This window comes from Mauremys mutica, chromosome 7 (assembly GCF_020497125.1).
Source record: "Mauremys mutica isolate MM-2020 ecotype Southern chromosome 7, ASM2049712v1, whole genome shotgun sequence".
Taxonomy (NCBI): Eukaryota; Metazoa; Chordata; order Testudines; family Geoemydidae; genus Mauremys; species Mauremys mutica.
In genome coordinates this window covers 46,317,676-46,328,933 of record NC_059078.1, presented here as the reverse complement: position 1 = coordinate 46,328,933, position 11,258 = coordinate 46,317,676, and the positions used below count along the sequence as shown (strand labels likewise).

Here is an 11,258-nt window from a genome sequence, read left to right as displayed (position 1 = left end):
CCAGTCCTACCTTCTATGTTCCTTGGAAGGTGTTTGCTCAGCTGTTGCCCCTGCAGTCCTTGTTCTGTGAATTAAAGAGAAATTATCTCTGGGGCTCTCAACTCAGCACCTTTCACGTTCACCAAATCCACTTGGAAAACATGAGTCTCAGTATTGAAATCTCAGCCTGTCTGGCCAGACACTGCTGGGTTGGCGAGGAAAGGGAAAGATTGTTTGTTTTTATGAGAAAGCAGGGGGAATTGACAAGTTTGGTGCTACAAGTTAAAGCTAGAGGAGGGGAGTTTTCTTGATCCTAGCCTTGTGGTACAAAGCCTAACAAGGAGGCTACTTGCCGATATTTGGAGCAGCGGGTGCATTACAGCTGCTCTCTGGTTTCACATAGCCATCTGGGAATGGTCAGCAAGGTTTCTAATCTCGCTTTTTCCTAGTCACATGGTCAAAGGGCCCCTGGTGATTGCAACTGCTGCCTACATTTCCCTCCCTCTTCTGCTGTGTGTGTGTGTGTGTTTCTCTGTGACTGTGGGGGAGGGGCTCACTGCAGCTTGCAGCGTCAGCTCAGCCTCATTCGCCTCTGATTGGCAGACCTCTGAGGTCCAGCCCAGCCTCGGTTTCCTCTGATTGGCAGAGCTCTGTGGTCCAGCCCAGCTTTCCTGGAAAGTTCTTGGAAATCTATCAAAGGTATTTCTGTGAACACACAGGGGACAGCAGCCAAATGCTTTATAAAACAGAAAACAACTTACAACTTTTCAGCTGAGTCCCTGGAAGGAGCTGACCAATCTGACCTGACCCTGTCTTTTTCCTTGGGGATTTTGGTATATTTTGGAGGCTCTCCCCCCACCCCAATTCTCTGGAGTGCAGTGCTGACATCAAGATGTCCATTACGGACACATCTATTTATACTTTTTGTTTTTTAATGTCAGAACAGTGATGTGAATACAATACAATTCCAGGAATCCGTCACTTCCTGGAACAGATTAAAAGGGGCAAACAAAAGATTACTTAGTTGTGTTTTTTCCCAGAGCTTCATTACTCCTGGAGCCAGCGTCCAAGTAGGTTGCAGCTCTCCCAGCTCCACATTCAGGGAGAGATTATTTATTGATACCTATTTATTGTTATTTCGGAGGTGCTTTAAATCCTGACTTGAAAGGTCGTTCTGAAGGAGATTTCATTCCTTCTTTTTAAATCGTTTTCCCTTTTCTCTGGTCATTTTTCTTTTTTTCTTTTTAATCAGAGCAAGAATATATTTTATTATCTTCAGAAGTACCAAGACTGCGCACATTTTCCTAGCTAAAGTTGCTGAAAAATCAGTACAATTTTTCTCTGGGCAGCCTGATTTGCTTTCTGCTTGGCTTCTCCCGGTGTGTGAACTCCAGAGTGTCGTGGAAGAGGTTTGTTGGGAGCAGTCCAGTCTTTTTCTTCCTGTGAATTCCTAACTAAAGATTTGCCCTAGCTCCTCTGGGGAACAAAGAAGGCGGCAAGAAAAAGGGGAAGACCATTTTCCCATCCTATTGAAGACTTAATGCGTTTTTCTTTGTCCTGGAGTGACATGATCATCTGTGTTCAGGGGTAAGATTCCTTGCAGCCTTCATTTTAAACGCTTGATTTGAGAATTCTCAATAACAGACTCTGGGGCAGATCCTCAGCTGGTATAAACTGGTGTAGGTCTATTCAGGTTAATGGGGCTATGCTGATTTGCATCAGCTGAGTATCTGGCCCTCAGTACATGTGAGTGTCTTTTGTTTCTGGGGTTTTTATATCTTTTGTCTAAGAAGGGCATGAACAGACACCCTGATATCCATGCTCTCTCTATAGCTGAGAAATCACATGGCACTCAAGGTTCTTACAGGTAAAAATTAGTTAGGGGAAAAGTCTGACTATGCTGTACAATATATCATATGTAAAACTAGAGAGGAGAGAAGCACAGAATAATAGGAGCTATCCGATTTCTCCATAGAAACAAACTACTTACAGGGAAAAGCTTTCCAGGAATTTTTTTTTAAATTGTCTATGTCTAATTCCAAATGAATATATAGAATTAATGTATATTTCTTCTTGCATAGCTTTTCTATACAAGATTATGTGTGTACACATGCATGTGTATACACACAGTGCATTATAAAAATTAAAGCTGGGGAAAGCCCTAGTGCCCCAGATATCCAATAAAGTGCAAATAAATTCTTGTGCATGCCTAATTTTATCATATAAGTACCCCTGGCTAGTGCATGCATATTGGCATTTGCATGCTCACATGGTCAGTTAGGCACTACATGGGTCATCTACATATGTACGTACCTGATCTGGATGAATATATTAGGCATTTGTGCTCTTGGAAATATTTGCAAGCTCCCACCTTCATTAATGGCTGGCCATGATGTCATTTTAACCATCCTGTTTGCCACTAGAAGATTTTCCTCACAGCATTATACTTTTTGCTCTGTCTACTTTTAAGTGACTCAAGTCTGGGGATTTCCACCACTTCCCCTGAGAGCCCCCAATGTATCATAGAGCTCACTATTACAAATATTTTCCTGCTGCTCAACCTATGTCTTTCTTTGCTTGGTTTCACCCATGTTTTCAGCCCACATGATAGTGCTCATAGCCAAGCTGCTTGAAATTAATTTTTCAGTTTAGGCTTTGCAGGACCCTATCATATGCTTTACTGAAGTGCAAATATATCATCTCTACAGCCTACCTATCATCTATACCTATAACCTGTCCTTCATTCCAATGGGGCAAGTTTGTCCACTGTTTGTCTTTATAAAGCTGCTTGTTCCATTGTCCTCCTAAGATTGTATGCATTTTGGACCCAATCCTGCCCTTCTTACTCAGGCAAAAGTCCTGTAGGAGTTGATGGGAGTTTGCCAATATAAGGAGTGTAGGACTGGTCTTGTTTGACTTATCACAGAGGAAATGGTAAAGATCACTCTAATTGGTACCACCTGTGTCTGCGCTCTTGTATCTTCTTAGTTCTCCAGGGCTTTTCTCGAGGAGTCAGAAAAAGTTTGTTTGCTGCTTCTTTTAGGACAAAAAGATGGATATCAACTGGACCTGCTGATTTTTATAAATACACTTTCTTCCACATAGTTCTTTATCTGGTTCATAATAGCAGCTATAGTCACACGTATTCTGTTCATACCTGATCCTTGACCTCTTTTCTATATTTGTCTTGTTTAGTAGCTCAGCCACTTTTGAATCATCATTAATTAGACTCCATTAATGGGTCCACGTTCCTGCCACACATAGATTTTAAAACTTTCTTTCACTGCAGTGAGTTCATTAGAGGTACTGTAACCCCAGGCTTTTTTATACGTATGGAAGGGCAGCAAAATCCATGCAGCATCCCCTGTTACCTTTCCCTGGATATTGTGGAAGAACCCCACTGGAAATGCACGGGGGTTTGGGTTCCACAGATTTTAGGTGGCAGGATAGTCAGGGAGCAAATGGGAGCCAGAGGATGACCACTGTAGGTGAACTCATCTTTCTCCAGTCCACACTGGCTCCACTTCACAAGAGCTTTTGTGACTACGGAGAGGGGATTGTACATAGTGGTGCTAGAACAAGTTTTATAGTGGGGGTGCTGAGAGCCATTGAACCAAACTGTAAACCCTGTATATAATGGAAACCACTTCAAGCCAGAGGGTGCGACAGCATCCCCTGCACTCCTAGTTCCAGCACCTATGATTGTACACAGAGTTTAAAGACTTGAGCCCTTTCTACATCTCTGAAGTGAAATGTGAATTGGTTCACAGCTTCCTTTAGTGAAAGGGGAATGGCCTCCCCAAGGTGGCTTCAAGATGAGTCCTGGAGGTTCAGAGTCCGCATTCCATGAGACAATGGAAGATACAGAAGCAGCATAGTGAAAGCAGGAGCAGAACTTTCTAATAATTTATCAGTTAAGGTACCTAGTGATTGTCTAAAGATTCCATTCAAAACCGCTTCCTGGTCTCTCCATCTCCTCCAGACAAATCTTAATCCCCTTCCCAAATCAGGTGTCTAAAAAGCAAAATGGTTCTCATGCTAGCAACAAGAAAACATTTCTTTAAACACAAGACTTTGCCTGAGGGCGTAGCAGAAACATTTCCAAGAAGAAGCAAGCTCAATTTTGGAATCCAAGCTGCAGCACTATTGTTCTCGAGCTGGGAATGAGGTCTATGCACCATGGGACCCCTTCTCCCCTACCTTTCACCTTTGGCAGTCATTCATCTCTGTGCAATGCAAACTGCTGGTGTAGAAAGCTACCAATCCTCCACTGAGGGCAGCATTTGACACCCACTTTTCACAGTGATTACACAAGGTGCAAGGCAGTGGAGAATCAGGCCTGTACTACTTCTTTTTGAAAGAGCACAGGCAGTGCCCAAAAGCTACTGAATATAACCCAGGTCAGACTTTCCTTGGAGAAAGTGTCTGTTCTTCCTTCACGACAGTGCTACCATGGAAGGGAATCTTATCCAGAGCCGTTGCCTGCAAAACAAGAGCCACAGAGAAACGCTTTGTACACTAGATATCAGAGAATACTGGTGAAAACCAGGGGCTAAAACAAAGGTGAGGTCTTCTGGGATAGAAATTAATAGGCAGGATTCAAAGTCCATGCATGTCATATCTTGCTTTTCCTAAAGTAGAGATTGGCTGAAGAAGACAAGGGATGTATTTGGCTGATGTTTTAACTCACAACAGTCTCTTCTGAAAGTCTGTGGAGCATTTGATTTTGTGGGATCAGTGTGTTGTCCTTGACTGCCCTTCGTTGTTTAAGAATACTGAGTGTCCCTCACTTTAGAGCCAGATTTACCTATGGCCCCATAAATGCAGAACCGTGGAACTCTGACTGCAGCTCACTCTCTCTCTTAAAGGAAAAACTCCCCTTCAATCCCCTCTGTGCTATTGTTCTTCATATGTCTCTCCTTTTGGGTCTTTGTCCCACAATTGGGACACAGCAGGGCGAGAGGGCTGGAGAGAGGAGTGGGCCAAGCCAAGGTAGGCTGGGGAAGATCAGTCTGTAACCTTATCCCTGCCTCATCCACATTTGTGTGCCCATTAAATGTCACTGTCTATACAAAGGACAAAGTTGATAAGATTGGAGGAGAAATGCCAGGGACATCTGTCCTCTCTCCCCCTCTTTTTCCTATGACGTGGGAGAATGCTGCAGCTGCCTTTTAAATATCCATTAGCTTCAGGCAGTCCCTGTGTCTCAAGTTGGGGATTGTACTGCATTTCCTTGGGAACACATTTACCTTATATTTTTTGACCCTAGAGAGGTCACCTTGGTGCCAGGTGCAGTAGGGATAAACATTTGAGATGTGCTGCAGCACAGGGTTGTGTGAGGGTGAAGAGTGACAGAAGGCCTGAGCCAGGCCCAGTCAGACCCTCCTATCAGCTGCTCTTTTTATTCTCTTTCCTTTAATTTTACATTTCACTCTTGCCAGCTCTGTAGGATTTTCACATGCAGGCGCAATGCAAGTAGGGTGCTGCTCACCTAGAGCACTGACACACATGCTGCTTATTTTCAGCCTCCTTCTGCAGGACATGCAGCTTTGTACATTCCCCTGGCAGTGAAAACTCTGGGCTACTTCCTCAGACTCAGAAGTCTGACTGGCAATGAGAGCTCCTTCCTTACACTCCATCATCCTGTACTCTCACCACAGGTTAGCATTCCCCATGGTACAGAGAAGGACTTGTCACAGACCACAGGGCAATGGGACACATTGCAGCTAGTTGCTAGAAGGCTACAATCCTGCTCCCTTGGAAGATTTATAACCACACTGAACAATGCTCACCATGGCACTACCTTGTTGAAACCCTTCTACCATTACTAAACATGCCAGGGGCTGGGTGGTTCCACTTTACACTGTTTCCTTCATGCCATTTGAATGCCAGGGCCTGTGTAGTGCCAGGGATTGGCTAGTTATTCTGCTGTGATGGCATTTCAAGATCAACACACACTTAGCTTCTAACAGCCATGACAAGATCAGGCCAACCTGTAGTGACAGGAAGATAACTGGGGGGAGGGAGGGGAAAGGTTATTCTCCTCTCAGACACACTGTCATAAATCTGGAGTAACTCCACCGAAGTTTAAACCAGTGAAACAGAATCAGGCCCACTGCATGTCATCAGGAATCCTATCTGTATCTCCTCCCCACAGCCTTATTAAAAATGCAATATCCTATATATTAGAGCAGTGGCTCTCAACCTTTCCAGACTACTGTACCCCTTCCTTGAAGGAGTCTGATTTGTCTTGTGTATCCTGAAGTTTCACCTCACTTAAAACTACTTGCTTACAAAATCAGACATAAAAATGCCCAAGTGTCACAGCGCACTAATACTGAAAAATTGCTGACTTTCTCATTTTTACCCATATAATTATAAAATAAATCAACTGGAATATAAATATTGCACTTACATTTCAGTGTATAATATATAGAGCAGTATAAACAAGCTCTTGTCTGTATGAAATTGTAGTTTGTACTGACTTCGCTAGTGCTTTTTATGTAGCCTGGTGTAAAACTAGGCAAATATCTAGATGAGTTGATGTACCCCCTGGAAGACTCTGCGTACCCCTCAGAGGTATGCATACCCTGAGTTGAGGACCAATGGATTAGAGGAATGTCAGACTCTTGGTGGAGTTACAAGGTGTTTGAACTAGTGTCCCTTCCAAGGTGGAAAAAGCCACCCATGCCTCCCTGCATCGAGGGGTTCATATTTAACTCTGTGATGTTTGTTTTTTCCTTTTCTACTTCTGTTGGAAACATAACCATAGTGAGGATCTCTTTACAGAACACGTGCTGTAGCACAGCAGAGCAGACGCTGATCTGATAATGCAACCTTAGGCAAGACAAGCTAAAAATCACACAATACATCCTTCATTTCAGACCCCATCCTTTGCTGGCGGAGGAGAAGATCAGGAGACAGTCGCTCAGAGGCATTGCAGTGGATTTGTCCGAGCAGATCATGCAACCTCGCTCCGTTATGGTCTTCCAGGGAGAATCTGCTCCTGCCTTCATGGCACCTGCTCCTGAGAATAACCTGCCTCGGATGCGAGATCCTGAAGAAGACCTGCTATGCATTGCAAAAACCTTCTCCTATCTGCGAGAATCCGGTAAGGCTCTACCCACCAGCATGAGGTCACTGGGTGAGGAGGCCACAGGGTGTGGGAAAGAACGCTCTGTGAGTCACCTCTAAGAAGAATTTCCTCTCCTAGGAAGGTCGCTAGGCACTAAGGTTGGTCTGCTGTAAGTGTCTTGCCCCAGAAGCTGTTACAGCAGAAACTTATCAGTGCAATGAGTGGTCCTGGTCTCAGCCACCATACAGTCAGTGTTTATATCACAAAGTAGCCTACCACTAGCATACATGGGAGCTTTGCCTTTAATAGCTCAATTGACAGAAAGGGGAACTGGCTCCTCTGTCTGTGTAAGCCCCAAACACTGCAGAAGTGGCCTCCCCTCCCCCAGCCTAAGCACACTGATTAAAAACGTAGGCTGGAATCCTTGCAGGGCTTGGCTATGCCATCTCTACTGTATTTCCCATGAAGCCTCCTCCTGCCTCCCTGATATGAGCAGCCTGTGTTTTCAGTCTAGTGATGATTCTTTCTTTCTAAATGAACTCTCTTTTTGGGATTCCTTTCCAGGCTGGTATTGGGGGTCTATCACAGCCAGTGAGGCCAAGCAGCATCTTCAGAAGATGCCTGAGGGTACCTTCCTGGTACGGGACAGCACCCACCCCAGCTACCTGTTCACACTCTCCGTCAAGACCAACCGGGGTCCCACCAATGTGCGCATTGAATATGCCGACAGCAAGTTCCGGCTCGACTCGAACTGCCTGTCCAAACCCCGCATCCTGGCCTTCCCAGATGTGGTCAGCCTTATCCAGCACTATGTCATGTCCTGCACAGTGGAGAACAAGAATGAGGCCCCTTACCCACCGCCCTCGCCCCTGTCCTCCATGCAAAAGGAGATGGTGGCTGCGGCAGTGCACTTGAAGCTGATACGGCCACTCAGCCGCAAGGACAGTGTCCCCAGCCTACAGCACCTGTGCCGGCTACAGATTAACAAGTCGACAGAGGAGGTGGACCAGCTGCCCCTGCCCAGGAGGATGGGGGACTATTTGAAGCAATATCCCTTCCAGCTCTGAGGTACAGCCGACTGGCCTCAGACCAACAGACTAGAATCTTGATGTCTTTTTGTCTCGTTGAAGCATGGCATCAAGGGGGTACAGTAAAGACATGGTCATCCGCAGTGATTGCATCCACTTTTCCTCTCCCCTCCCCCAATTCCACGTCTACACCAGGGAGGGGGCTGATGGTACCTGTGAACTGTGGGGCACAATCCAACCTCCGAGCCACAGAGGCTTGAAGGAAATGCTCTTGACACATGCACACTACTTGAATTTTAGAGCTGCCGTGACATTAGGAGTATTACCATTGTTCTTATCACTATTTATTTCCTTGGTAGCCTCTCTCCTGATATTTTAAAGCACCTTTTAGTCTATTGTTTTTGTTTCTTTTCCTTTCAAGAAATTAGGGATGGACCTGGGCTGGAATAAAGGATCCCAAACCAGACCAAACCCGAAACTCCAGGGCAGTTTGGATCTGGATTCAGATCTGGATTTGAGTGTCACCTCTTTGACCCTGTCTTTGAAGTAGGCCACTCTAAATTCAACATCCAAACACCCCTGGCAACATGGGGGAAACTGAGATTCAGATGAGAGTTTGGATGCAAACTTTGGCACCTGGGCCCTATCTCTGAAACATATAGTCTATTTCCTAAATTCACAAACTAAGAAAGGGCTGGAAATGCTGTGACTTCCAAGCGGTATGTATGGCAGGCATCTGTATATTTCACTGGGATGACACCAAGGTTGGAAGAATTTTTGGACAAAAACACCTCTCCTCTGCGAGTTCACAGGTTCTGGATATTGAGTTTGGGATAAGGAAGCCCCGCTCTGTTCCCCTGCCCGCCCCTATCCTCTTTCCCATTTCAAAAGGAAGTTCCCAGTAACACTTTTACATTAACCTTGGCAATCCAAGTCCCAGGCTGATTATCTTCAGGCAGTGGGGGGTCGTGGGCATCTCTCCCATATGGCTTGTGTTTTCTTCCCATCAGTGTCAATCTCTTGACACTGCCCTTGCCTTGGTGAAGCAGGGAGAAGGGTGGTGGCATCCTGGCCTTGGCTCAAAGCTGGCTCTGCTGAGCTGCAATGATGACACATGGTTTGAGGTTATTTATTTATTTATTCTTTCAGTGGCACAGGAAAAAAAACACACCTGTCCCTGCTCCATCATCACCATGCTGCCAAATAACCAGCCCCTCTGCCCTGTTCAGCACTAAATAACTAGCCAACCACCACTAGGCAGCTTCAATCAGAACTGTGTATGATTTTGTTATCCCCTGCTTAATTTGCTGGTAGCGTCTTCTCACTTGAACAAGACTTAATCTAACTGACACCAGTATTGCTTTTGCATCCCATAGTAGAAACAGCACTTGGAGCTTCCTCCCCTTTGCCAGTATCCACACCCTACAGCCCTGCCTTCTCCTTCCCCCGACGGCTATCTGTGGAATCTTTGATCAATGTCTGTTCTGACCCTTGGGTGCCAAAATGAAGCTGTTACCCCCAGTCCCCTGCCTCTGCCCCCACACAGCAAATCAATCACACTGGGCCACATCATCCCCTGCAGAAAGAGGGGACACAGAGTGGGTGGCTTCTGCCCAGCAATGAGCATGGAAGGGGGAAGACTGCCTCCTCTGAACCATCATTATCTCCCACCACTTGCCCAACCTCATGGAGACCAATTCACAGGGCTGTGTGGGAGTGTGTGTGAGGAAGATGCAGCTAGGAAGGGGACACATGGGTCTAGGGGGGGCTGCTCCTCTCCACAGCATCTTCCCTCACCTCTGAACCCTCAGGACTTTAGCAGGCAGTAGGCCCTGGCCTTCATTGGTCCCAGGGCTGGGTGTATTTGGGGAGAGAAATCCCAGTTTGTTCAGAGAGCTGGAATGGGAGGAAGAGACAGGACAATGCCCCAGGGGATAATAGTCTGAAGGAAACCAGTGGAGTTTCCTCTTCCCTAGATAGCAGCATCCTGCCTACGGGACAACACGGCCCAGTGTTTTTAGTCAACGCCCATTTCTTGTCACATTTTTACACACTGGTAGTATTGCTGGCTTTGTTTTCCATACTTTGATGATTGACAGCGTGTGTGTGTGAGGTCAGGTTTCCCTGTTACTGCACCCCTGCCCTCACGCAGGGGCTGTGGAAAGGCAATCAAATGAGAATAGAAAATTAAAAAACAAATAGAAAATACATAAAATAAACCCATAAGACCACTGAACAAGGCTTCCTTTTAGACAAGCTCATCTGTCTGCTGGGGGTGTGTGTGGAGACCAGGACAGCCCAGCTATGGAATGCACAATAATGATCTTGGGACACCTGTATGACTTGCCAAGCAGAGCTGCATATGTGGCAGGGCTCTGGGAGAGACTCAATCACTATAGTAATGTGTGTAGGGAGTGGGTAGGTGGCTCTGCTTTCTGAACCATCCCCTGGTGACCCCCATTCAGCTGTGTCCCAACAGCCAACCTTTTTTCTTTGTGGGGCTGGTGCGGGAATTGAGCCTGCAGGTTTCTGAGCTCTTGCCCAAAGAGCTCCCAGGTAGGAAGAGTGGGTGGGAGACGAGGGTAACAATGTGGCATGCTTGGTCCATCTGACAGTGAGTGGATGCACAGGGAGAGCTGGAGGCTGTAAGCTCTTATGGGCAAGGGCTCTCTGTGATGTTTGTACAGCACCTAGCACATGGGGCCTCTGGGTTCTACTGCAATATAAATAATAATATACACAGACTCCAAAAAATCACTTTCTTCTACCTTGAAACAGTTTTTTTTTAAATCATTTGACTGGATTTTAAATAAAAGTCTGATATTTTAAAGCCATTCAATCTAAAAATCTCTGGTCATATCCATGTGGAATCATCAAACAGTGACTCTTCATTTAATCTTTTTAAAAAATGAGTCTGAGAACAAGGGACAAGCTCTTAGCCAGCCTCCCCATCCTGCCAAATACACACAAACCCAAGTTTTTATTTTGTAGATATCAGGAGAGTTCAGAGTTTTAGAATATTCTGAACTGAACATCACAATGTAGGTGAACAGGAATCTGATTGCCACTCCTTATACAATAGTTACGGGCAGCAAACTCACAGGTCTCCAGTTGCCATGGAAGGAATGCTCTCAAATAGTTTATGAAAGCATCTCACCCATCTTAACATTGCTAGT

General features: G+C 45.6%; 1 protein-coding gene across 1 annotated transcript; it reads left to right on the top strand.

Annotated features, from left to right (window-relative positions):
* The first annotated feature begins 681 nt into the window (after window positions 1–681).
* Window positions 682–10,914, top strand: CISH (cytokine inducible SH2 containing protein). Its single transcript, XM_045025084.1, has 3 exons — window positions 682–1,566; window positions 6,864–7,090; window positions 7,619–10,914. Exons 1-3 carry the CDS (start codon window positions 1,520–1,522, stop codon window positions 8,119–8,121), a joined length of 777 nt encoding a protein of 258 aa, XP_044881019.1. The 5' UTR covers window positions 682–1,519; the 3' UTR covers window positions 8,122–10,914.
* The last annotated feature ends 344 nt before the right edge of the window (window positions 10,915–11,258 follow it).